Raw genomic sequence first — 23,185 nt, 5'->3', positions numbered from 1 at the left:
CAAAATTTATATATTTGCAGAGCCCTGGCATAATTTTTACAACTTTTCTCATGGCGTCTAAAAACTCATTTCTTTTTATGCAACCTTTTTTTTTACCTTGCTTTTGGAAAAAATGAATGATTGTTAGTAAAAAATAACATATAATTGTACAAAAGTTGCAGATTACTGCATGCACCTGTTTCAGGGGTACAAGGAACTGCATTTTCAGTGCAAAATAAGTGAGTTTGAAATGACATCAAAAGGTTTTTTGTCGAATGTCTGTTGAAAAAAGTTTTTTGTAACCCTGAAACAAGTGTATGGAGTAATCTTCTATTTTGTGCAATTATAAGTTATTTCTTATTTAATTTAGTTAAATGATAATGTTTTCATTTTGTGTTGTAATTTTCTTGATACTGTTCTAATGATTTACCATACTTGTAAAACAGGAACTGGAATGGCATATGCATTTGTTGATTATGAAGATAAAAGAGATGCTGAGGTAAGAAACAAACTTGTTATGTTCTATATTCAGCATTTTTATCTTGTAATTAGGATTAAAATTATTTGTATTAATATAAAATTATTACTTATGATCCTGCATGTAAGTATATTTTTCTGTCAAGTGTTCTTATTCCATTCGTTATTTCTCTATCAATGTTTTAAAGTTCTTTACATACTTATTGTAGATAAATATTGGTTAAATTAGATTTATTTTTTGCTTCTGTATTTGTTTCCAAGTTACTCATCTTAATTGTTTTGACACGGTTCAAATTAGAGGAATGATTGGAGCTGGCTGACTTCTACTGCTAGAGTGGACAGATTGACATGACTGAACAGTTGACGTCTAAGCTAAGCAGTCAGATCACTACTGAATTTTGGTTTTTCTGCTACTGAACCTAGGGAGTAGACATCGAAAAAGACTAGAATGTTTGTCCCGACTTAGAACCAACTGTCCCGACTTAGAACCGACTCTGTGCCTTACAAGACGTGCTGACCATGTGTATGTGCAGAGTAATTTTTTTCATGAATTTTGGGCACTTTCATTTTGGGCATGAGCTTTCTAATGTCATGGACTCCAGGTAATATCAACTCTTTAGGATAAACCTGGTAACATAGTTTTCTTTAACTGGCAGCAGTCTTAAGATTTAGGGTTCTTATTTAATAAAATCGGTATTTTATCAAAATGCTTTAAATGCCAGTAAAATAGATGTTTTATCTGAGTTAAAATTATGAAGCATATTATTTACTATTTGGATGTTTTTCAATAAGGAATAATGCTTAAATTCAATTTTAACCTCTTATAAATTTCATTTTCTTCCCTTAATTCTTTATTAGTTCAATCTTTCTGTATAATTTATCTATTACTACTCTTCTGAAATCAAGACTAAGAATGTATGCATTATTTTCTTCAAAGATTTAAAATAAATCTTTATGTATCCAAAATTAAACAAAATACTGTATATATAAATAATTTTAAAATCAGATTCAATTATTTTTGCATGAAACATCTTTAAAGATAATTAAATCATACTGAGCAGAGCTGATACTTATGGATGTTATGCTTTGGAGCAGAGGAAAAGAGATTGAAATGTACCTTGCACTGGATCTTAGAAGAAGATGGGTGAAATGTTGTGCATTGATACCTAAAAGATCGGAATTCCTTTTTCTGTAATACTGTGAAGAATTTGATGTGTCTAGCAAGAAGATGAAATTGAGCATCCAGTCAGTGTGAACAGCTGAAACCGAGATGTCTTCCATGATGAAGTCTCAAAAGCAATGTCTGAAGAAATAGGAATACGGAAGGAACAATGTGGAGTTGACTTTCTGGGCTCAGCTGCATTAAACTATTTTAATCTGGTTCCAGAGAGATTCATTAGAAGCTTGAAGAAAAATTGCTTAAGCACTTTTCTGTTCTTCACAGTTTTAGTATGATCAAAAGAAATAAGTTTGCTTTTTTTAAAATGAGAAAAAACGAAAATGTTTTGAAATATGCTTTTACTTGACAAATTCCTTTGGTTTAATTATTCTTAGTGATTATCTCTAACATAGGATGCTATAAAATATGAAAATGGACGTGATCTTCGTGGCCAAACTATTGTGGTGGAATGGGCACGAGGCCCATCTAGCCGCCCTCCAATGCGTAGCAGGGTAAGATTGTTTTCTTTTATGTATTTTTTAGTGTGCTGTAATCAATTTTTTGCTTATTAGGAACAATCAAATTTACTTCTCTGTTAAAGGTCAAGATTCAGAAAATTTTAACTGGCCAGTTGCCACTAGACCCAAAAAACTTGGTGGCCACCACTGTGAGAGGAGTTTTTACTGCTTTCGTGAAAAAACAAATAAGTAGAACTTTACAGAATTATATTTTATAAGCTATAAATATTCCTTTTTTGTTTCAAAGTAAATAAATGAATAAATAAATCAATTAAAGGTCGGCAAAAAACTGCATTTTAGATGAAATGTGCAAAAAATAAGATTTTGCTGATAAAATTTCACTTTTTCAGAAAATAACTGATTTAAAAAAATTTAAAAAAAAAAAACTTTCTGGTTCTTTTATGTTTTTAGTAGTTTGCAATGAGATAGGCATCCAATTCTGTTTTCTGGAAACTTGGGCAATTAAATAGTCTTGTCTGCTTCCATCTTGCAAATGACACCAAATATGGCGACTATGCGAAAAATTTAAGATATGAAAGTAATTTTAATAATTAAAAACCCTCAAAAAACAATTTCAGTGAAAGAGTCGGTTTTTAGCACATTAGCATCTGAAGCAATACGGATAAAATAATATTCTGGAGATAAAATTTGTAAGAAAAATTTTTCAAGAAAATAATTCATTTTCCAGGGAGAAAAAATACGGCACATTTTGCAGAATGTTCAATAGTTTGCATTGTATTGCAATGGACATCCAATTCTATTTTTGGAAACTTAGGCACTTAAAGAATCTTGTCTACTTCCATCTTGGAAGTGACCAAATATAGCGACTGAGCTAAAAATTAAGATTTAGGTTTCTGAATTCTAGCATAAAAATAATTATAAAATGTAAAATCCTCATAAAACATCAATTTAATTGAACTGTTATAGCTTTTAGTACATTAAAGTCCAATGTAATAAGGATAAGATGAATTTTTAAAAATAAAATGCTTTGCAGCACATTTTCTGTGATTTTCATTAGTTTGCATTTGAATAAACATCAAATTATACTTTGTTTTTGCCTTTTTGCAAACTTAAGCACTTAAGTATTTTACCTACTTACAACTTGTGAGTGACCCAATATGGCCTCTATGTTTCACAGGTTACTGAAAAGTATTGTAGTTCTGGTCAAAAAACGATCTTCCTTGATGTGTCTTGCCTCAGGTGTATGCTTTCAAAGTGATTTATTTTCCTCCCGCAATTCCTGTTCCTCCCAAGATTTTTTTTTCTTGAACAATAGGGGGGAAAATGGCGACTGAGGACTTTTTTTACCTTGCCACTTTTTCAAACGAGGTCGGCGAGTGGCGACCGTGAATCTTGACCTTTATTCTGGGTAGGCATGGGTCATTACTAAAGGTGCACTAAATACTGAATATTCATAATGCAGAATTTCATCTATCACAGTGAAGAACCTTTTCTACATTTCTTCTTTATACGTTTTTAAAATTGGTCTCTGCAAAGTCTTAATACACATTAACCTATACCTATTATTCGTTTTTTCGTTTGTACGCGTTTTTCATACAGTCCCTTCAAAAACGCATAAACGGTGCTTCACTGTATTTTCAAAAGATTGGTTTTATTGTTGCTAGTTGAATTTCTCAATATTGATTGCAAATGTTTGTTAATTTGTTCCTTAAGTTTCTAGTTAATGTTCATTAGATTCATGAATGCATGTTTTATGAAACATTGACGCACATGGGGGCTTACGTTGTTTTAAATATTGGTAAATTCTTGTAAGGATTTCTAGAATTCCAGAACCCCCAATTTCTGCCAGATGAACAAAGCCTATTGCCTATCAACATGGCATAGCTTGATAAATTGCCATGTATTTTGACCACATTTTCTTGTTTTGTTTTATATTTTTTAATCAGCAATATTTCTTAATAAATGGTTTCATTTCTTGTGCCTTTCTAATCAAAATACAATTTTTTAGACCAGTGCAGAATGTTATCGATGCCATCGACATGGTCATTGGGCCCGAGATTGTCCAGAACTAGAGAGAGATAGATACAAAGCTCGACGTTACTCTCGCTCACGTTCTCGTTCCAGGAGGAACAGGTAAGTTGTATATTTCAATTGCATTTTCTCTTGTATATTTCTAATGATTCGTGTCTATCTAGAGATACAACTTTTTCATTAAGAATATTGTCTTTTTGTGTGCTTTAAAAGGCATTTATAAAGTATGCCTTCTGCCTAGCTGGAGTTTACTCCTTAATATTTGAACATGCGCGATTATATCTGCAAATGCTCAAAACTTGTGCAGTATTTTTAAGCTCAATGTTATGTTAAATATATTGTTTTTGTTGGAAGGCTATCAAAAAGCTAGTTTGAATTTTGATTTTAAATTCTTGATAATGCAAAAGCAAATGATGAGAAAAGTGCTCTTATATGATTGCTGAAGTATGCAAATGTTGAATAGATGCACAGGGGCCATCTGATGCTTAATTTTTAAAATTGGCAACTATTTTTGTAAGCACCATTACTATGTTCTCTTGGTCATAGTCTTCATGAAACTGATTGAAAATGTAAAAAAAAAAACAGAATGCACTATGTTTCGACTGTTCTACATGCTGTCATCAAGTCTGTAGACTTGGATGTTTACCTGATACGACAAGTTTTTCTCACGTCTTGTTATTTGACAGAATAATTTAAAAGATTGATGGTATTTAAGCTGAGAAGTTTTCCAGTGTACTTTTAATTTTTTTTTATTTGCCTAGGTACAGTTATAGCAGAAGCCGTAGCCCTTCTAGAGGCCGTTGGGGGCGTCGACGTCGAACTCCTAGCCAAGTTCGTTCTCCTAGTTACAATAGATCAAGACGTCCAAAGAAGAGGACCCCAACTCCAGCTAGTTCACGATCACGTTCCAGGTAATTAAATAAGGCAAATCTAGTTGATATCAATCTTTGAAAAAGAACTGAAGAGAATTTTTCAGTCAAATACGCAATTAAGCTAAGCAGTATTTCGGGGACCTTTTCCTCTTTGTCCTGCACATGGTAGGGGAATGTGTGGCAAAGTGAAATAGTTGAGATGAGAGAGCTTTTTCGAGATGTACAAATTGGAAATTTTGTTTTGGGAGTTACAGTACATGAAGAATGAACATTGTATTTTACAATAAAACTTAAAAAAAAAAACACTTGCATTAAAAAAGTAATTTTTTATTTTTGGCTGTAAAGTTTCTCCTTCAAAAAAAAAGCGAAAAAGTTTCACTATTTTTTTACATGGGGCAAAATGAAAAATAAAATGTTCCTAATGTTTTCTGCTTGATTATGGAAAATATTTTTTGACCAAATGAATCGCATAAGATTTTGAATGAAGAAATGGAAAGGATGAAGCAAAAAAATACTTATTAAATAAATAAATTAATATATAAAGAAAAATAAAGGAATTACGTATTCATTTACATCCCTTTATTTAGTAAGTGGTTTAGTAAACGATTGAGTGAGTAAAAAATTAAACTATTTCACTTTGCCCCACATGTAATTGACTAATTGTACAAAATATTGAAAATACAACTTAGCTTTATATGAACTAAATAACTACTGCACCTAGTATTAGAAAGTCTCAATCAATAATTTTGGGCTTGCAACAAAATATTACAATATGAGTATCAATTTATGAAAAATTCCCTGTATTATCATATGCTTTTAACTTTCAGGCTATTTTTTTTCCTGACTGGAATAGACTACATGTGCTATTCCATAGTTAAAATATTATTAGACAGGTGGCTAAAAGCAGAGAAAATATTTCACTTTGCCCCACATTCCCCTACTTATGTGCTCTTATATTTAAGGTTTTGAGCCGTGATTCTCAACCTGTGGTCTGTGATCAGCTATTAAAAATTAATCTGTCTGCAATTTATATTTATTAAAGAACTTTTGGATTCGCCTCATTTCACCTAATATAATTTGTTGTGAATATATTATTTAAAATATCATTTGAGAACCGTTGCAGTGGAGCTCTCAATACCCATTAACTTCAAGAAATCTTTACTTTTTTCTTTGTATTTTAAGACTTAGTAAATGCATTTTATATTTGACAAAATATGCTATAAGCCAAGAAAAGGATACCAATCACTAGTGAATGAAATCTAAGTCATGTCCATTGTGTAATGTTTTTATGTTTGCTACATGTATCAGTTTCACTGGTGGAGAACATAAAATGCAATGCCCACATATTTTTGTGCTAGATCCAAGTATATTTAGGTATTTCCTTTTTTACTGTGAATATTTTTCTGTTAATTATAAGTCAAGCTAAGCAATGTTTATGGAACCTTAATTTAATGTCTATTGCATAACACTTATGTGCTCCTGCGCATTGGTTTTTGTTGATGGACTAGAAAAACTCGCAATACCCATTGGCTTCATGTACTATACTTGTTATAGCCAAGTATATTGTGTACATTTTTCTTGTTAAAACCAAATATACTTTGTTTTTTTTTAAGTCTGAATGAATATCTTGCATGCTTTTCATCTTACCAAAGAATGATATCAATCACTACTGGATAATACCAAAGTGGTGTCCATTATATAATGCTGATATAGTAGCTGAAAATATCGGTTTCGCTGATGGACAATATGAAATGCAATAAACAATGATCTGCATATTATTGTGCTAGACCCAAGCATATTGTGTACAATATTTCCTAAATAGAGTGATGTTTTTCCTTTTATTTTTTTAAGTAAAGTTGAACAGTTTTATTATTACTGTCCATTGCATGATACTTATGTGCTCTTGTGCATTGGTTTTTGCTGATGGACTAGAATAACTCTCAATATGTTTTCATGTATTATACTTGTTAAAGCCAAGTATATTGTGTACATTTTTCTTACTAAAACCTAGTCTTAAGTTTTTTATGTATTTTTTTTTCTCTTGTGTGATCACTAGTGGACAGGCTGCCAAATTGACACCAGCAAAATTGGTTAAAATGAAATATTAGATATACATAGTGAACGAAACCTTAATTTTAAATCTATATATTGTAATAACAATATAAGAGAATAAAGGATGGTTTGAGGATGCAGGGGTCTGTCCAAGGTTTTTCACAGGGTCTGTTTTTTATAAAAAAAAAGCATTTTTTTTTCTTGTGAAAAATAAAATTTTGTAAAATAAAAATTTAAAAATTTGCAAACATTACATGCATTAGGTTGGGAGGTATGACGCAAACTATGGCACTGAAATAATTTGCTGGGAGTTTCATGGTATTTTTCTCTTTTTGGGGAGATTATGAAGGCATCAAAAGTATGAAAAAGGCATATAAAAAATTTTTTAGTTCAGTAAAATTCTTTTTAAATTGCATGTTAACGTTAATGATAAACATATTATTGTCTATTGACATAGTTGAAGCAAAAATAAAATGAAACCATTGATTCAACATTTAACTTCTTGACACTCATAAAAGAACACGGAATTCCGTTTATTTTTACTGAAACCATAAGTTTAAAAAGAATTTTCATTTATTTGCCTCCTAACAAAGCTTAGTTATGAAAAATGAGTAAGGTTTGATTCTCACACTGAATGCAAAGATGCAAAAAGATCACGTTTTTCAAAATGAGCAATTAAAATTGGCAAATGAAAGAGTTGAATTAAAACAATTTGGAATTGCATTTTAAAAGGTTTGCATTATAAATATTATTAATAACCACTGACATATTCGCCTACAATTCAAAGTAAGAAAAGAAAAAAAAAGTGGGGAGCTGTAGCATAACAATACCAAGATCCTAATATTATCCCAGGGCAAGATACAGGAATTCCAGTTTTTAACCAGTGTACAAGCACTCCTGTTAGCATCAAAAGTTCAAAATTACTATGGTTACTTCTTAAGATAATGTTATTACATCATACTATAAAGGCGCAAAAATTGCCAGGCTGGTGAAATGTTAGGAATATAGCAAAGAGAAAAGTGCTGAGGCAGCAACATCAAGCTTCAGGTCATAACATTTTCAGAGAAATCTATAACGACAACATTGCTGGCTATTTTGATTCTGCTGTGATAAAAGAAACAAGCTATATTTGGTAGTATTAGTGATTTATTGCTTGAGCAGCAATGCGTAAGCATCACTAAAGTAAGCATCACTAAAGTACGGTGACGTTTTCTGAAAAGTTAGCCATTATTTTTTATTTCAGATTTGCTTTTACAATAAATAGTTTGTGAAAGATATTAGAATTTTATGAAGGGTTTGTTGAGGGACCCAAATTTCCTCTGGCTAGGCCCCTGGGATGCATTTACTATTTTAAAAACTTAAAGTAGTGCTGATTGAAAATATCAGGTATATATATATTAAAATGTCCGATATACAGTGGACACTGGTTAATTGAATCAACTGCTTTGTGGAATCAAAACTGTTTAGAGCAAACGTGATTCATATAAGAAGCGGCCACTGTATATCAAATATTGGATATTTTCAAACCCTGCTAGTGGGCAATATCCAAGTCCATTATATAATGCTGATATATCTGCTGTATATATCAGTTTCGCTGATGGATAATATAAAATGCAGTAAACAATGATCTGCATATTATTGTGCTAGGTCCAAGCATATTGTAAACAATTATTTCTAGTTATGGTGATTGCTTAAAAATTCAATGATGTTTTAAAAACTTTTTTTTACTTGTCCATTGCATGATACTTATGTGCTCTTGCACATTGGTTTTTGCTGATGGACTAGAATAACTCCCAATACCCATTGGCTTCATGTACTATACTTGTCATAGCCAAGAATATTGTGTACATTTTTCTTGCTAAAACCTAGTTCATTTTTTTTATAAATTTTAACGCCTGAATAAATGATAGGGATATCAATCACTGGTGGATAATATCCGAGTCATGTCCATTATATAATGCTGATATACCTGCTGTATATATCAGTTTCGCTGATGGACTAAATAAAATGCAGTACACAATGATCTGCATATTATTGTGCTAGATCCAAGCATATTGTAAACAATATTTTATAAATGGAAAAAATGACTTTTTTACTCCATGAAATGTACTATAAATCTTAACTGTAAGAAAAGGATGTCCATCAAATTCACATATTAACAGAGTTCTCTAAAATACAAGACCAATTGTTCTGTAGTTTTTGTCATATAGAACATATTTTTCAGCTGTCATTTTCTGATTAAAATTAATCGCCCATGCATTTAAGAGATCAGCAATAAATTGAAGAAAGCAAAAACTTTTATTTCTCATTGCAAATAGTTAAAAATACACTAAATTTCAGAAAACAATTTTTTTTTTTTTTTTTTGCATACTTTAGAGAAAGTCACTGATATTCAGAAGTATTTCTTTCAAAACTACGATTTTTTTTAAATAAAAAGCAAAGTTTTCCATCAAACCTTTACAAACTCCGAAAACTTGACAGCATACAAGAGAAGTATGACATTTAACCCTAGCATCAATGACCAAATTTTTCCCTTACTCTCAATAACCGGGTACCCATTTTGAATTTCGATGATTTAGAGCAGGAAAATATTTCTGACACCTCTTTTATTTAATTGAAATGTTTTCTTCCACCCTCATCTTGGGGAAATGTATGTAGCTTGTTTTACCAAAAAACTAAATGGCTTGTTTTTCCAACATTTTATGTTTACGTGACATGCTAAATGGTCCGTTAGAAAAAAAGTGTTTCTCCTTTTTTTTTTTTTTTTTTTTTGTAATACTATGTGTATTAGGTCTTACGCTTTGGTATTTCATAGTGAATTCTCAGTATTTCATTTATACCAGTGATGTTCAACTTACGGCCCGCAGACTACGCCAGGGCCCACGAAGCTCATACGTGTGGCCCGTTGCATCAAAAAATATTTCTGTAATTTTGATCTTCAGTCATTTGCTCAACCTTTGCTGTCATGTCGTCTGATATTCGTAGGTATACTCAAAAGAAAAAATGCTGACAACTATTTTGTTTTATTACTGAAAATCTGATGTTGAAACTATTGATCAAAAGTTTCGATACTTTCGAAGCATTTGATCGAATGGTGATGAACAATAGGTGTAATACCCTCTGGAATATAAAAATACATTAATCTATATAATGAGTATACTTAATTTCATTTAAAATCTTAATTATATCTGTAAATCTAATTGGAATAAACGTTTGCCTCTAAGATCTGCAGTGTAACTGGTATGTTATGCAATGTTTTCAATTGTTTTTTTTTTTTTACAGTGAAATTTTTCGGGCATGGGAAGTGAGTCCAATAATTTGGTTTTACACCAAGAAAATAAATGAAAAACTAACCTTTATCAAAAAAAATTAAATAGTTTGAGGATTTTTTCTAGAGACGTACCGAGTAGCACTTTGGCCGAGTACTGAGTTATTGAGTACTCGGCCGAGTTATCAAGTACCAATTATGTTTTAAAAAGAACCACCTACACATATGTGATGAATTTTGAACTTATTGGAATAGTAGTATAGACCTCCTTGTCCATACAATAGTTTTTAAAACTAAATTCCTGCTGAAATTTAAGTACGCATTATTTAAAAAATTTTGTATATATATATATATATATATATATATACAGGGGTCTGGCCAGAGGATATTTGGGTCCGTTAACGGACCCTTCACAAAAATCCGATCAACCAAAACGGACCTTTCACAAAATCCCGATCAAACAAAACGGACCTTTCACAAAATCCCGATCAAACAAAACGGACCTTTCACAAAATTCTGATAAACAAGATCGGATCTTTCACACATTGTTTATTGAAAGAGCAAATCTGAAAGCAAAATAACGCATATTTCTGTGTATGAACCGATAATTTTTGGAACCTTTTTTTTAAGTCAAATTAGAGGGATCAGCTTATACAAAATCGGCTAATTTTGAAAGAAAAAAAAATCGGCACTCTTGCGATGCTCCTGCAAGTGATAAATAATTGCTACTGCCAAATAAATATAATGGTTGTTTGTTTTATCACAGCTAATTAGCAGCGGTGTTGTAAACTTTTCTGAAAAGGCATTGGTAAGCCTTTTCTCCGCTCATGATTTAATAAACAATAATAATATATATCTGCGAAATGGACTTAGAACTGCAAAGGGATAGTAAGGGTGAGGAAAAAATATGATCACTTCAGATAGGGTTACCAACTTCAAAACTGTCACCACTTAGCGTTTGGCGTTGAACCTTTATAATGACATGATTAGAAAATATTCTCATCATTTTGTCGGCTTGTCAATATTTGCGTTTTTATGGTGCGGTGCGATGTTTAATTGTTATTTTGGGAGAAAATTATATGGGTTTTGATTTTTCGATGCTAACAAGGATGATTAACTTTAAATAAACTCTTTTAGTTACCGTTTTTTTTCTTTAGATGTCTACATTTTGAAAAATGCAATCTTTTAACATCCGATATGAGAATCATATTTTGTTCTTTTTTCAAGCTAACTTCGCTTTATTAGGATTCAAATAAATGAAAAGCCTCTTTATTTTTGTTAGAACTCTCATTTCAAGTTTTTAAAGCAAAATTCCATTTTCTGTTATGAGTCAAAAATTAAAATGCTGAATAGATGGTTTATTTTATTTTATTATTTTTTTTGGGGGGGGGGGGGCAACTGTGTCCACAGATATTAATGATATGTTATCATAGGACTCTAAAATGCAATTTTAAAATAATTTTATCAAAAATATTTCTTTTACAAGCCGTTTTTATACTTTTGATGCCTTCACTTTGAGAATTGCGATCTCTTTGCATCTGCTATGGGAATCCGATTTTTCGAATTTTTGATGATTATTACGCTTTGTTAAGAGGTAAACAATTGAAATATCTTTTTATTTTTGTTAAAATCACGGAATTTATGAATTTTAAACGAAATTCTGTGCTTTTTAAGAGTGTCTTGGGTCAAAAAGTTGAATGCTGAACCCCATTCTGAATTTTGTTTTATTTATTTATATTTTTGTTACAATTAATTTAAATATTGTACAGAAATATATCTAGTATAATTTAACATAATGCAGAATGGTAGATAAATATTGATACTTTAAAGAGCGATGCCCCCCCCCCCCCGGCAAATATCAGAAAAAAAATCCAGAATGATTTTTTCGTCATAGAAGAGGAAAACACTCAACTTTAAGTTTAATTGATGCAGTTTGTGCCATCTCTAAATTCTAAAATTTCGTTTTAACAACAACAAAAAAAAATTTTTGCGAAATTTTTTGATTTTTCACAAAATTAATTCATTTTTTACAAAATTATTTGATTTTTCACAAAAAACGGACCCTGTGAAAAATCCTGGACAGACCCCTGATATATATATATATATATATATAATGTCAAAAATTTGACAAAAAAATTATTTTTTAAATTAAAAATAAATAAATAAAAGGTATGATTAATCAAGTTGGAATTAAAACAAATTATACCAATCTATTATAATTCTAGTCCGCCAAACATAAATAATTTTTAAAAGCAAATAAAACAAATGTGCAGGAACACTGCAGACATGTGTTTCAGCATTACAATGAACGCCTTTTTCACTGCATAAAATGTGAGCTAAAGAATGTAAAGACATTCGTCAAAAAAATCTGACTTTTGTTGGATGCCTTTAAATCAACAAGCTCACATTTTGTGCATTGTAATTTCCTTGTAATGCCAAAACACATGTCTGCACTATGCTTTTCACGCTGTTTTATTTCCTTTTATTTTTAAGCAAAGGTATTTTTATATTTCTTATAACTATTTTTTTTTTTTGTAGCAAAAATCCATTTTTAATATAAAAATTCTATATTTTCTATACACTTAACCTTTTTTTGCACAATTTTTAATAAATAAGTTTTATTAACTTTGGGCGGCATTAAAATAAAGATTTATTCCGTTGAAGCATTACAAATTTCGTTATTCTCAAAATTCACATTTGACTTGTAAATTTGAATTGTAAATGATTACAGAATATTATATATGCTTGCGCTATTTTTATAAATTTTGATATCTGTCTTTGACAATATTCAATTTTTTGCAACTACTCGGTATTGGCAGAGTATCTGATCAAAATTTGACCGAGTACCGAGTAGTTACCGAGTACTCGGTACGTCTCTAGTTTTTTCGATTTTTGGGGGGGGGGTATTCACTTGAGTTTCTCTAACCCTTTAGAAGAATAATAATGGTGAATAAAATGATGTTTTTCCTATCATATATAAATAATTGCTATGCAACTGCTGAAAACAGAATAAAATTAGGGGGCACAATATCAAAGGGGGAGTGATGAGGGGAAAACGCCGGTCATATTTTGATTCAAGGGCTCATTTTACATGAAAGTCATCAAAAAATGGTGTCCCAAGCATTTTGAGGAGGTATTTTTTGATGTGCAGTGTAATGGGTACCGGGATACCTGATTATTGAATATAGGTGTAAAATTTTTAAATGTTAAGCTCCCCCCCCCCCCCCCAAAAAAAAAACTGAAATCTCTGTTATTTTCTTTAGTGCTGATTCATATGAATAACAGGGATTAAAAGCAATTTCCCAAGACTTAATTAGAAAGGTGAAAAATTACGATTAAAGTCACGAAAAGGTACCCGGGTATCCAGTCCTTCACGCTAGGGTTAAAGCTCATTTTCATTGTGCATGTGGAGACAATAATTACTTTCTTAATTAAAAACCCTTGTAACTCTCCTAACTGATAATGAAATTCCAGTACAATATCTTAAATTCTAATGAGCCAAATTTAAAAATTCTTGGATAGGTGATGAACCTTGAGGTGTCCTTTACAAATTTGCAACATTTGCCTGAAATTGCTCCGGCGAATTTCCCGATAAAAACAATATTTGCAAGCAATCCCTCATGACTTGTACTCTGTTCAAAAATTATTCGAATTTGGCTCATTGAATTGCTGGTATCTTTCTGAATTTTTCTAGCTGCTCAATCGCAAACATGGTCAGACTAACCAATGCAAAAAGTTTAGAAGGTTTTACAGTAATACCCCGTTAAATCAAGGAATGTAGACATTCAATGCAGTTAAATCCGGACCATTGAAATGTATGGCTAAATCGAAGTTATACTGTATATTTTTGGTGTATTTTTTAACTTGGTTCACGCTAGTATGCTTTGAATTGATAATCTTATGTTTGTAATTAGGTCTGGAAGCATTGATAAGTCTAAATCCAAATCTGATAAGAAATCAAGGCGAAGCTCAAGTAAATCTGTCAGTCGTAGTCCAAGCAAGCCACGAAGCAGAAGTGTCAGTAAAACACGAGATCGGAGTATGAGTCCTCGCAAGTCTCGAAGTTCAAGTCTGCGAAAAGATCAAAGTCCTCCTCCCAAAGAACGAAGTAGGAGTCCCAGTAAAGACCATACTCCAGAGCGCAGGGAATCTCACAGTCGAAGTCGCAGCAAAGTTAGCAGATCCCGCAGCAGAAGTAGAAGCTTGGAGCAAAAGAAAAGGTCTAAAAGTCGAAGCTCTTCTCCTGGTGTAAGTGTTTCAGTACTTGTAAATTTTGATTTGTCTGATTAAATGTTCCTGGAAAAAAAGTAGTCGCTTGCTTATCCTACTAGTTCTCTGTCCTATGTTAAGTAGTTCGCAGACAAGCCAACATAAAACCCTAAGAATTCTGTTCAGAACCTGATTATGGAACCTCCAGTGTTTAATGACTTTTTCAAAAATGCCCTAAAATATCCACTTAATTTTGCTAGTAATATCTTCATATATAGCGTAAACAAATATGGCATTGAATTCAAATATTGGAAAAAAATATCTAAATGCAAACCTTGCATTTGGCAACTGGTTACTAAATTGTAAAAATTCTAATCATGGAGTTTATCTGACCACCTATGGAAATGGAAAGGCAAATAGGCGGAAATGGACGGGTATAATGGTTTTTGGGAATGATTCGAAAATTTTTAAATGTATGTTGTTGGCCTCTGATTTAAGCAGAGTCACATTGACATGAACGGTATATATCGTTAGAGGCCAGACTGTTGTACAGCAGACAATGAAATTGTTAAAACGTCAGTCATGACAGTGACATTGGTCTTAATTTCATTATCATGTTTAACATTTCTTTCAGAACCCGAAATAGATTAAAAGTTTTAGTTCTTAGTGGATTTTAAAAAATGGCATAGCATTGTTACACAAATTTGTTGCAAAATATATATGCATTCATTAAACAAAATCACTTGAAGTTTACAGGGCCAGCGACGCTCCAAAAGTGTGGGGGGGGGGGGCGCCAAATATGTAGCTAAAGTTTTTAAGTTAGAATGACTTCATCTTACACTATAATAACAAAATGTAACTTTTGCATATAGAAGGATAAACAATCTTAATGTTTACCATCTTCGCACATCCTGAAATTACTTCTAGCTTTATACTATACAAGAGGTACCCACACGGCTTTGCCTGTAGTAGAAAATTAAAATTGCATTTGGTTTGCCTGTATATTTACAAATAATGGATGATTAGTTTCTCGTCCATGTTATGATAATTTGCTCAGCAAAATGTTCTTAAAAGTGAAATAGAGAAAGAACAAAATCGAATTTTCAAAAAATCGCTTCGAGGTGCTCACTCCTATGCCAAGAACTAGTTTTGTGCCAAACTTCATGAAAATCGGCTGAACGGTCTAGGCCCTATGCGTGTAACAGACATACAGAGTTTCAGCTTAATTATTAGTAAAGGTTTACACTAATGTTACATTTTTGGCTTGGTTGCTGTGATTAGTGACATTTAGAAGGGAAGGCTCCCATCTGAAACAATGTTTGCATCTGAAATGCTTTATCAAGGTGCTTCAAATTTTAATCCATGCTCCAGCAACAACTTCAGGAGGCGACAAATTTAATTGGCGCCTAAACCTGGATCAAAGAAGGGGTCATGAAAAAAGCCGCTCAAACTGCAAATTGTATTTTTGGCCTTTCATTTCGGGAGAAGCTCCCAACCTTTCCAAATGTCGCCAAACATAACTTATAAGTAAGTTTCTAAAACGCTAGTTTGAAAACTTTGAGCTACTCCTCAGCTTGTAGCTTATTGTTCAATTTGAGATGTACTGCGAGATGTTTCGAGTATTTACATTATTTTCCCATGTAATTGGCATACATCTCTGATGTAAGTTGCTTTGTTTTTCAGGACTTGAGGGACAGTGTTGCCAATGGAGAAAGAGGTAGGAAGAGAGAGCGTCACGCAAGTGGATCCGTTTCTCCGAGAAGTAAAAGTCGCAGCCGCTCCCGTAGTCCCAGTTATGAAAAAGAATCTGGCCGTGGCGCCAAGGGTAGAGAAAAGTGGAGCCAGTCTCCATAGTCATATCATGCGGTAGTTAACATGTTACTCCAAGCTTTCCATTTTTGAAAGAGAAATAGCAAAATTCTGCGAAAGAACATGAACTTTTTTTCTCCCTCCTTTGTCTGAGATTCTATTTCTTTCTATACAATATTTCATTACTGTCTCCAATAAAGACAATGTTTTTAAGAATGCTTTAGAAAGTTTTATTATTTGATATTCTCTTCATAACACTATCTAGAAATGCATGTATGCATAGTACATGATTCGTCTAACGTTTTAAAAACTTCGAAACCTGCTTGAAAAAGTCTTCCAGTTTTATTTCGAAAAAAGTTTTACTGCTATTTTGTGCAGAGTTCCCACCAATTTTTAAACGACAAAATTCCAATCTTTGTCGAAAAAAAACCAGAGTATATTGGTGAAAACTTTTCTTCCCTTTTGAAAAACAGGTGTTTAATTTAGTGCACTAAAAACTTCAATTTTTTTTTAAAAAATGAGTTAATAATAACAAAAATTGAGATAAATAGAACTTTACCAATTGACAACTTTATGCTCTGTAGAAAATTGTATGTAGTGTATGAGATTTCAATTCTGCATCGTGTAAATTTTTCAGTTATTTTAAAAGTACTTAAACATATGCTACCTTAAAACTATTTTATCAGGTTGTTTAAAGAGTGTGGCCATTCTTACCAAGGAAAGGGCGGAACTTTTTCACACTTTTGATGTGAAAAAATTTAACGTGTTTACCCAATAAGGAAATCGTGCTTTGATACATCCCCTTTTTCCCCATACCTGTCCAAACATAGCCTAAAACAGCGCTTTGGGGGGGGGGGGGATTTTAACTCGCCAAAGGCTGCTTTAAATATGTGTTGTTAAACCCTCAATAAATCACATTTTTCGGGAAAAGCAACTACCTTCCTATCCCCAAATAGCCTAAAAGTGCAGTTTTAGGCGTTGAGTCGCGAAGCATTTCTAAGGGATAACGCCAACCCCATCCCTTCACATCTCATATTTTAACCTAATATTGAGTTTTTAAAACTTCAATACCAACAAATTTCTGAGGGCAATAAAGCCCTAACCCGTCCTGTAACGTGATTAAAGCAAGTCTAAAGTGTGTATTTAGGACATTAAAATTCTCGTCCAATTTCTCCATTAATAAGCTTGCAGTTACAGTTCAGAAAAATTTTAAGGTAGTGACCCCAAATGTGCACGAAATCGCCTAATATCATCACAGATGGCGATGGCTCAAAATTTCGTTTTTAGAAATTTTTGAAGACGGCAAAGCCTTTTTTTCTCAGTGATGAAGAGCTTAAAATGAGCAACAGGTTTCGAAAAAGATTTTTAGGACATCATTTTCAAGGAGTTTAAACGGGAGACGGGAAAACCAGCTGACTTCCCAACATTTTTGGAAACATATGCTGTCAAAGACAGCCTACAAATGCGTCTTTGAAAGTTCGGCATCAAAATTTCAAGAGCTCTCGAACATTCACTCTTTAACGGCATCAAAGATAAACTAAAGTTTATTTCAATTTTAAAAATATTTCGGGAGGAGAATCCAATCTTTGTTGGGCTTGTAAAGCTTCCCCAATATCTTCACTTGTCCAAAGATAGCCTAAAATTTCTTTTTAACACTTCAATTTCAGAAAATTTCATTGAGAAGTCCCGACCGCCTAACGTCACCAAAGAAAGTAAGAAACTGAAAAAAATCGGGAGGGAGCTCCAAGCCTCTTATTTAAAAGCATTAATAAAATTGCTTAATATTCCGAATTAACTTGTGGAATTTTTCCGTGGAGCTCTGATTTTTTTTTTTTTTTTTTTTTTCTGAAAAAAAAGTAAGAAGGGGGAAAAATTAGGTTTTTTTCCTTCTTGATTAAAGTCTTAATACATTATAGAATCAAAAGAATTTTAATAACTTTCTCATAAAAAGCGACAAATTGAGAAACCGCCCTTGGCGGCAGAAAGTATAGCTACGCCACTGGTGCTCAGCTCACATTTCCTTAATTAAATGCCCATATTCTTTTACTGTCATTATTTCGAAAAATCAGATGTCTTTTTTTTTAATCTTAAAAGTCAAAATCGTCCTTGGGGAAAAAAAATCTCAAGCAAGGCAATCATGATCTCCGTTTTTAAAAATAACCAACTTTCTCTATTTTCAGAGTTCTTTGCAGCAAATTTTCTAGTTTTTTAATGAAAGATGAGTGAAACATAGTGTTTTTATAAAGAAATTAAAAAGTCGTTATTATTCACGTTTTATTGTTTTCTTGGTTCTCTTCTAAAATGAAGCAAAACTTGTAACAATTATTCCAAAGCTGTTAAATCTTTATATATTAACTAGAGGACCCGACAGACGTTGTTCTGTTCAGACTTTGTAAATTCAAAAGTTAAAAAATTTCAATAAACTCAAGTGTTTGAACCGTTTTGTTGAAAAAAATAAGTAAAAAGAAAATTTTTTAAGCTGCTTGGTGTCAGGATGCGTATAGTATTTATTACAACTTGATTTATCTAATGCCAACTGAGCAGTTGCTTTATTAACTATTTTTTCTCCCATACTTGATGGTTTGTTCCTTCAGCCATACTCGAAGAATAAAAAGCGTCCTCATGTAAAAACGAACTACCCATCTAGAACAAACGGAAAATTCCGCTGCAACATCCCGCATATGAAAAAAAAAAATAAAACAATCGAAAGGATATCGTTTAAAAAAGTGAAAAGTAAAAACAGTTCTCTGAATAAGCGAAAATCACTCATCCCTCCCCCCTCCCGGTGTAAAATAAACACGTTCTTCAATAAATTGACTAAAAACTCTTTAAAAACGAAAAACAATTCTTTGCAATTTGAAATATTTCGCCAAATAAACAAAAAATACAATGAATTACATTAACACTAGCTCGTTGGCTCGGCTTTGTCCGGTCCACCTTGAAAATAAAAATTGTGTCAAGCGACGTATCAGGCGTAAAAAATAAATTAAAAAAACATGATTTCCTTTCCAAACAATGACGACAATATTAAAATACTTTTAAGAAATTAAATCCAGCAAGATGGATTTAAAATACGTAACCATGGAAACACAAAATGAAATAATAAGGAATTAAATGCGAAGGAAAATGGTTCACAATTTGAATGGAATCGAGATTTCTTAAATTTGATTTAAAAAGGCTTGTAACTTTTTTTCCTTTCGAGATAGAAGCTTATTTTTTCGACCATAGGTCGAGTTAGATCTGGAGTTAAAGAGGTCGCTTTTTCCAATGGCGTCAAAAAGAAAGCTGTGGGACAATTCCTTCACTTTTTATTGATTTATTTAATGAAGAAAGAAGTGCTTAAATTTCAGCTAAGCCTAAAAAAATTCGAGCTAAAAACGCAAATAACTCCCACCATAATAAAGTTAGATCATTGAAACAAATTGCGTAGAACGCGGAAAATTCTACCCTTTCTAACGATATATAATATTACTATTTGCGAGTAATTTTTCACCCCCATATTCGGGAATTTATGTGAAAATTGGAGTAAAAAAAGAATTATTCATAGAGTTGTTTTCGAACTGTTCTGCAAACCTTCTCAGGACTCAAAGGAACAAACTGTGAAAATTTCAGCGCAATCGGCCGGGTAGTTCTCGAGTTTTGCGAGTTCAAACACATCCAAAGATAAAGATCATCCATTGCACTGATCTTTTGTGTACAGAAATACCCTGTTGTAATTTATCTGAACGAAAATAAAATTTGTTTCGTCTTTAAATTCCATCATCTTTAACTTTAATAATGTACTGATTAGTTTGATAATCCTTAAAGTGCTCTTGACATTGGTGCCAAAACTCAGATGGATTTGAGCCGAGAAAGAAATGTTGAAGGGTACGGTACTTTCCTATCATTTAGTTAGGACCAGGGCGGTCATTTCAAGCTCGTCAGCTTTCGAGATCGAGATTTTCGCTCACGTGATCTGGTGTGACGTAGAAATGTCGCAAAGTAGTATTCTAATCTACTCGAACTTAGCTTGCGGCTAGGTTCGAGTAGATTAGAATACTACTTTGCAAAATTTCTACGTCACAACCGATCACGTGAGCGAAAATCTCGATCTCGCAAGCTGACGAGCTTGGAATGACCGCCCAGGGAGGTAGAAGGGAGGAGATAAATCTTTCCTATTTAAAAGTGGCAACGATTGTTCACTTTCTTAGAGGGCGCTGTCGGCGAACCGCTCCCGTCAATCGCAGCAGATCAATGTAAATGATGCTAAGTTTCTCATTTTTTTAGAGGCAGCTATTAAAGCAAAAAAAGAAAAATACTACTGGAAATTGGCTGTAATAAGGGGCTAATATAGTGGACGATGTACGGCTTTCGTCCACAGGAAGTTTGCACAGCATTTTGATGGAAAAATTAATTTTATTTTTCATCACCAACTTGCCGAATTCGTCTGCTATTAATATTGCGCTGTGCGATGTTCTTTTTTTTACGAGTTGGGGAATGTTTCTATTCCTGTAAATAATTGACGAAATGAGAATATAGTAGGATTAATTACGTAAATACTTTTTTTTAATTAGTTGAAAATTTCGTGACATGTTTCGAGAACTATTTAAAGCGAAATAACTTTTACTTTCACGACCTTTAACAGATAAAAATAAATATTAATGCTCTATTTACTTAACTTCTACCTGATATTGATTATAATAATTTTATTCATGTATTTACTCACTGCTTAAACAGAATTGTTATCATTATTTGTTTTTATTATTGCATTTATTTCGACATCCAAATGGGAAAAAAAATCGAGAAACCTTATTCATTAAAAAAATTATACCTTGGAACTTTTTTTTGAGATATTTGTGGGATTTTTTGTTGAAATTAATCAAGTTTTCAAAAATTAAAATTTACTCTTATTGTACATGTATTTTTTAAATGAAAAAAGTTTTCCGATTTTTTTTCGATTTGGTTGTAGAAAAAAATTCAATAATAATAAAAAGCAATGATAATGATTATGTCTAAGCAGTGAGTGAATATATGAATAAAATTTTTATAATCAATGTCAGCTTGAAGTTAAGTAAATAGAACATTAACATTTATTTTTATCTGTTAAAGGTCGTGAAAGCAAGAAAATATTTCGCTTTAATTAGTTCTCGAAACATGTCACGAAATTTACAACTAATTAAAAAATATATATATTTACGTAAATAATTGCACTGCATTCTCATTTTGTCAATTACTTACAGGAATAGAAAAATTCCTGTAAGTAAAAATTCCTAAATTCCTAAATTCGTTGCTTTTAAGAAAGATATGTGAAGGCTTCACTCTCTCTCTCTCTACGTTTTATTTATTCTCAACTGACATATCACAGTAAGAAATTTCATTACAAAAACCAGAGCTGGCTTTCTTATTGTCCTTTGGCAAAGGGTTAAATATTTATATCAGTTCTCGCTCAACAATAGTTTAAAATAAATATTAATCATTTGGGAGATTTAACTATCCAATGTTTAAATTAATTAATTAATTAACAAAAATGTTTCCGATTCGATCCATCGCGCTTCGAAACCATGCTTGCCACAACTTAATTATACACAAAAAATTTGATCGAAATCGGTCCATCCGTTTAAAAGCCTTATGATGACAAACGTCCGCACAGAAGATTTTTATATATTAAGATAGGCAAGCTGTTTTCTTTCGGTACCGATTCCTCCTCTGTTTGTGAACCGATTTCCTTCATTCTTGTTTTGTTCGGTAGCTATTGCCGAGTTTTAGTGTCATCAATAAAACTTTTTGAAATCGAACGCTAATTAACGGAGATATTAACAAAAAAACTCATTTTTGTCCTAAATGGCTCTTTCTACGCGAACGGATGGTCCAATTTTTTTGAATTTGATATGGTTGGAAAGGTCTTTAAAAAATACTCCAAACGAAGAAATTGTCAAGGCGCCCAAGGTCCAATAACCAAAATCCACTAGGAAAAAAGTTATAAGCGTTTTTTAGTTAGCGAAACTCAAAAATTTCAATTTTATCTCTTTTCCATTGTTGAAATTCATTGTTGGAAGCGTGAAACATTAAGTTTTAATTGGTTTTTTAAACAGCTCTTTGTACGTGAAAAATGCATTTTAGCGCTTCGAGCATGGTATGGTTAGAAAGCTCGTGCAAAATACTATAAAACACGTTCTACCCGGTTTACCGTTCGAAAATGCTAATCCGCTAAAATGGCTAGAAAACGCGCTAGAAGCAATTAAAAGTTCGTGAAAATTCATTTTTATTTGCTTTTTCACGCGACATATACTTAGCGTGAAGAAATTGCTGGATAATATTGTGGTGTTGCCAATTCTCGCTTGAGCATAGAGAAATGAAATACTTGCATTTGTTTTTATTATTGAGGTTTTTTGGGTAACTATGGGCATTTAAAATATTTTCATTTTAATCATTTTTCGGCGATTTTAATTCGCAACTCCAACGAACTATAGGGGGCACTGCAGTCACTGTCTAATGGCCGACTTAAAAACTAAAACAAACGCATGTGGTAACGAAGAAAATGCTAAAAGTGTTGTGATTTTTGTTCGTATGTATGATATTTTTCGCTTTATTCTTTTTAAATTAATTTTCAAAGTCTTGTGGATATTCTGGCCCACGTAGAAAGAAATGAGAATTCAAGAAGCATTACTAAACGTCAAAGATTAATGCAAACTACGTAGTTCGTAGTTCTAAGCAGCTATTTCCACGATGTTGTATTCGGTATTTATCAATTCTTGATAAAACTAAATAATAATTGTGGCCTGACAAGAACAACAATTAATGCTAGAAAATTCAATATGACATTACAAATTATTATCGAAAGAAGATGATACTTCTTTGCCTTGCTTGGCTA

At 32.2% G+C, this 23,185-nt stretch overlaps 1 protein-coding gene across 2 annotated transcripts; it reads left to right on the top strand.

Annotated features, from left to right (window-relative positions):
• The first annotated feature begins 430 nt into the window (after positions 1-430).
• LOC129233266 (serine/arginine-rich splicing factor 4-like) lies at positions 431-16,548 on the top strand. Of its 2 annotated transcripts, none has more exons than XM_054867314.1 (6): positions 431-478; positions 2,029-2,127; positions 4,103-4,227; positions 4,887-5,036; positions 14,232-14,565; positions 16,210-16,548. In XM_054867314.1, exons 1-6 carry the CDS (start codon positions 434-436, stop codon positions 16,378-16,380), a joined length of 924 nt encoding a protein of 307 aa, XP_054723289.1. In that variant the 5' UTR covers positions 431-433; the 3' UTR covers positions 16,381-16,548. The 2 variants fall into 2 exon arrangements, with proteins under 2 accessions (XP_054723289.1, XP_054723291.1); XM_054867316.1 differs by lacking the exon at positions 431-478 and adding an exon at positions 739-979.
• Positions 16,549-23,185: the final 6,637 nt, after the last annotated feature.

The sequence above is a fragment of the Uloborus diversus genome, unplaced genomic scaffold, assembly GCF_026930045.1.
Source record: "Uloborus diversus isolate 005 unplaced genomic scaffold, Udiv.v.3.1 scaffold_303, whole genome shotgun sequence".
NCBI classification, from domain to species: domain Eukaryota; kingdom Metazoa; phylum Arthropoda; class Arachnida; order Araneae; family Uloboridae; genus Uloborus; species Uloborus diversus.
This window is presented reverse-complemented; position numbering and strand designations above follow the sequence as displayed.

Excerpts from the sequence above, each read along its gene's own strand:
- LOC129233266 (XM_054867314.1), top strand. The coding sequence starts at position 434 with ATGGCATATGCATTTGTTGATTATGAAGATAAAAGAGATGCTGAG. Across the intron at positions 4,228-4,886 it reads TCTCGTTCCAGGAGGAACAG|GTACAGTTATAGCAGAAGCC; the intron begins GTAAGTTGTATA and ends TTATTTGCCTAG. Across the intron at positions 5,037-14,231 it reads AGTTCACGATCACGTTCCAG|GTCTGGAAGCATTGATAAGT; the intron begins GTAATTAAATAA and ends GTTTGTAATTAG.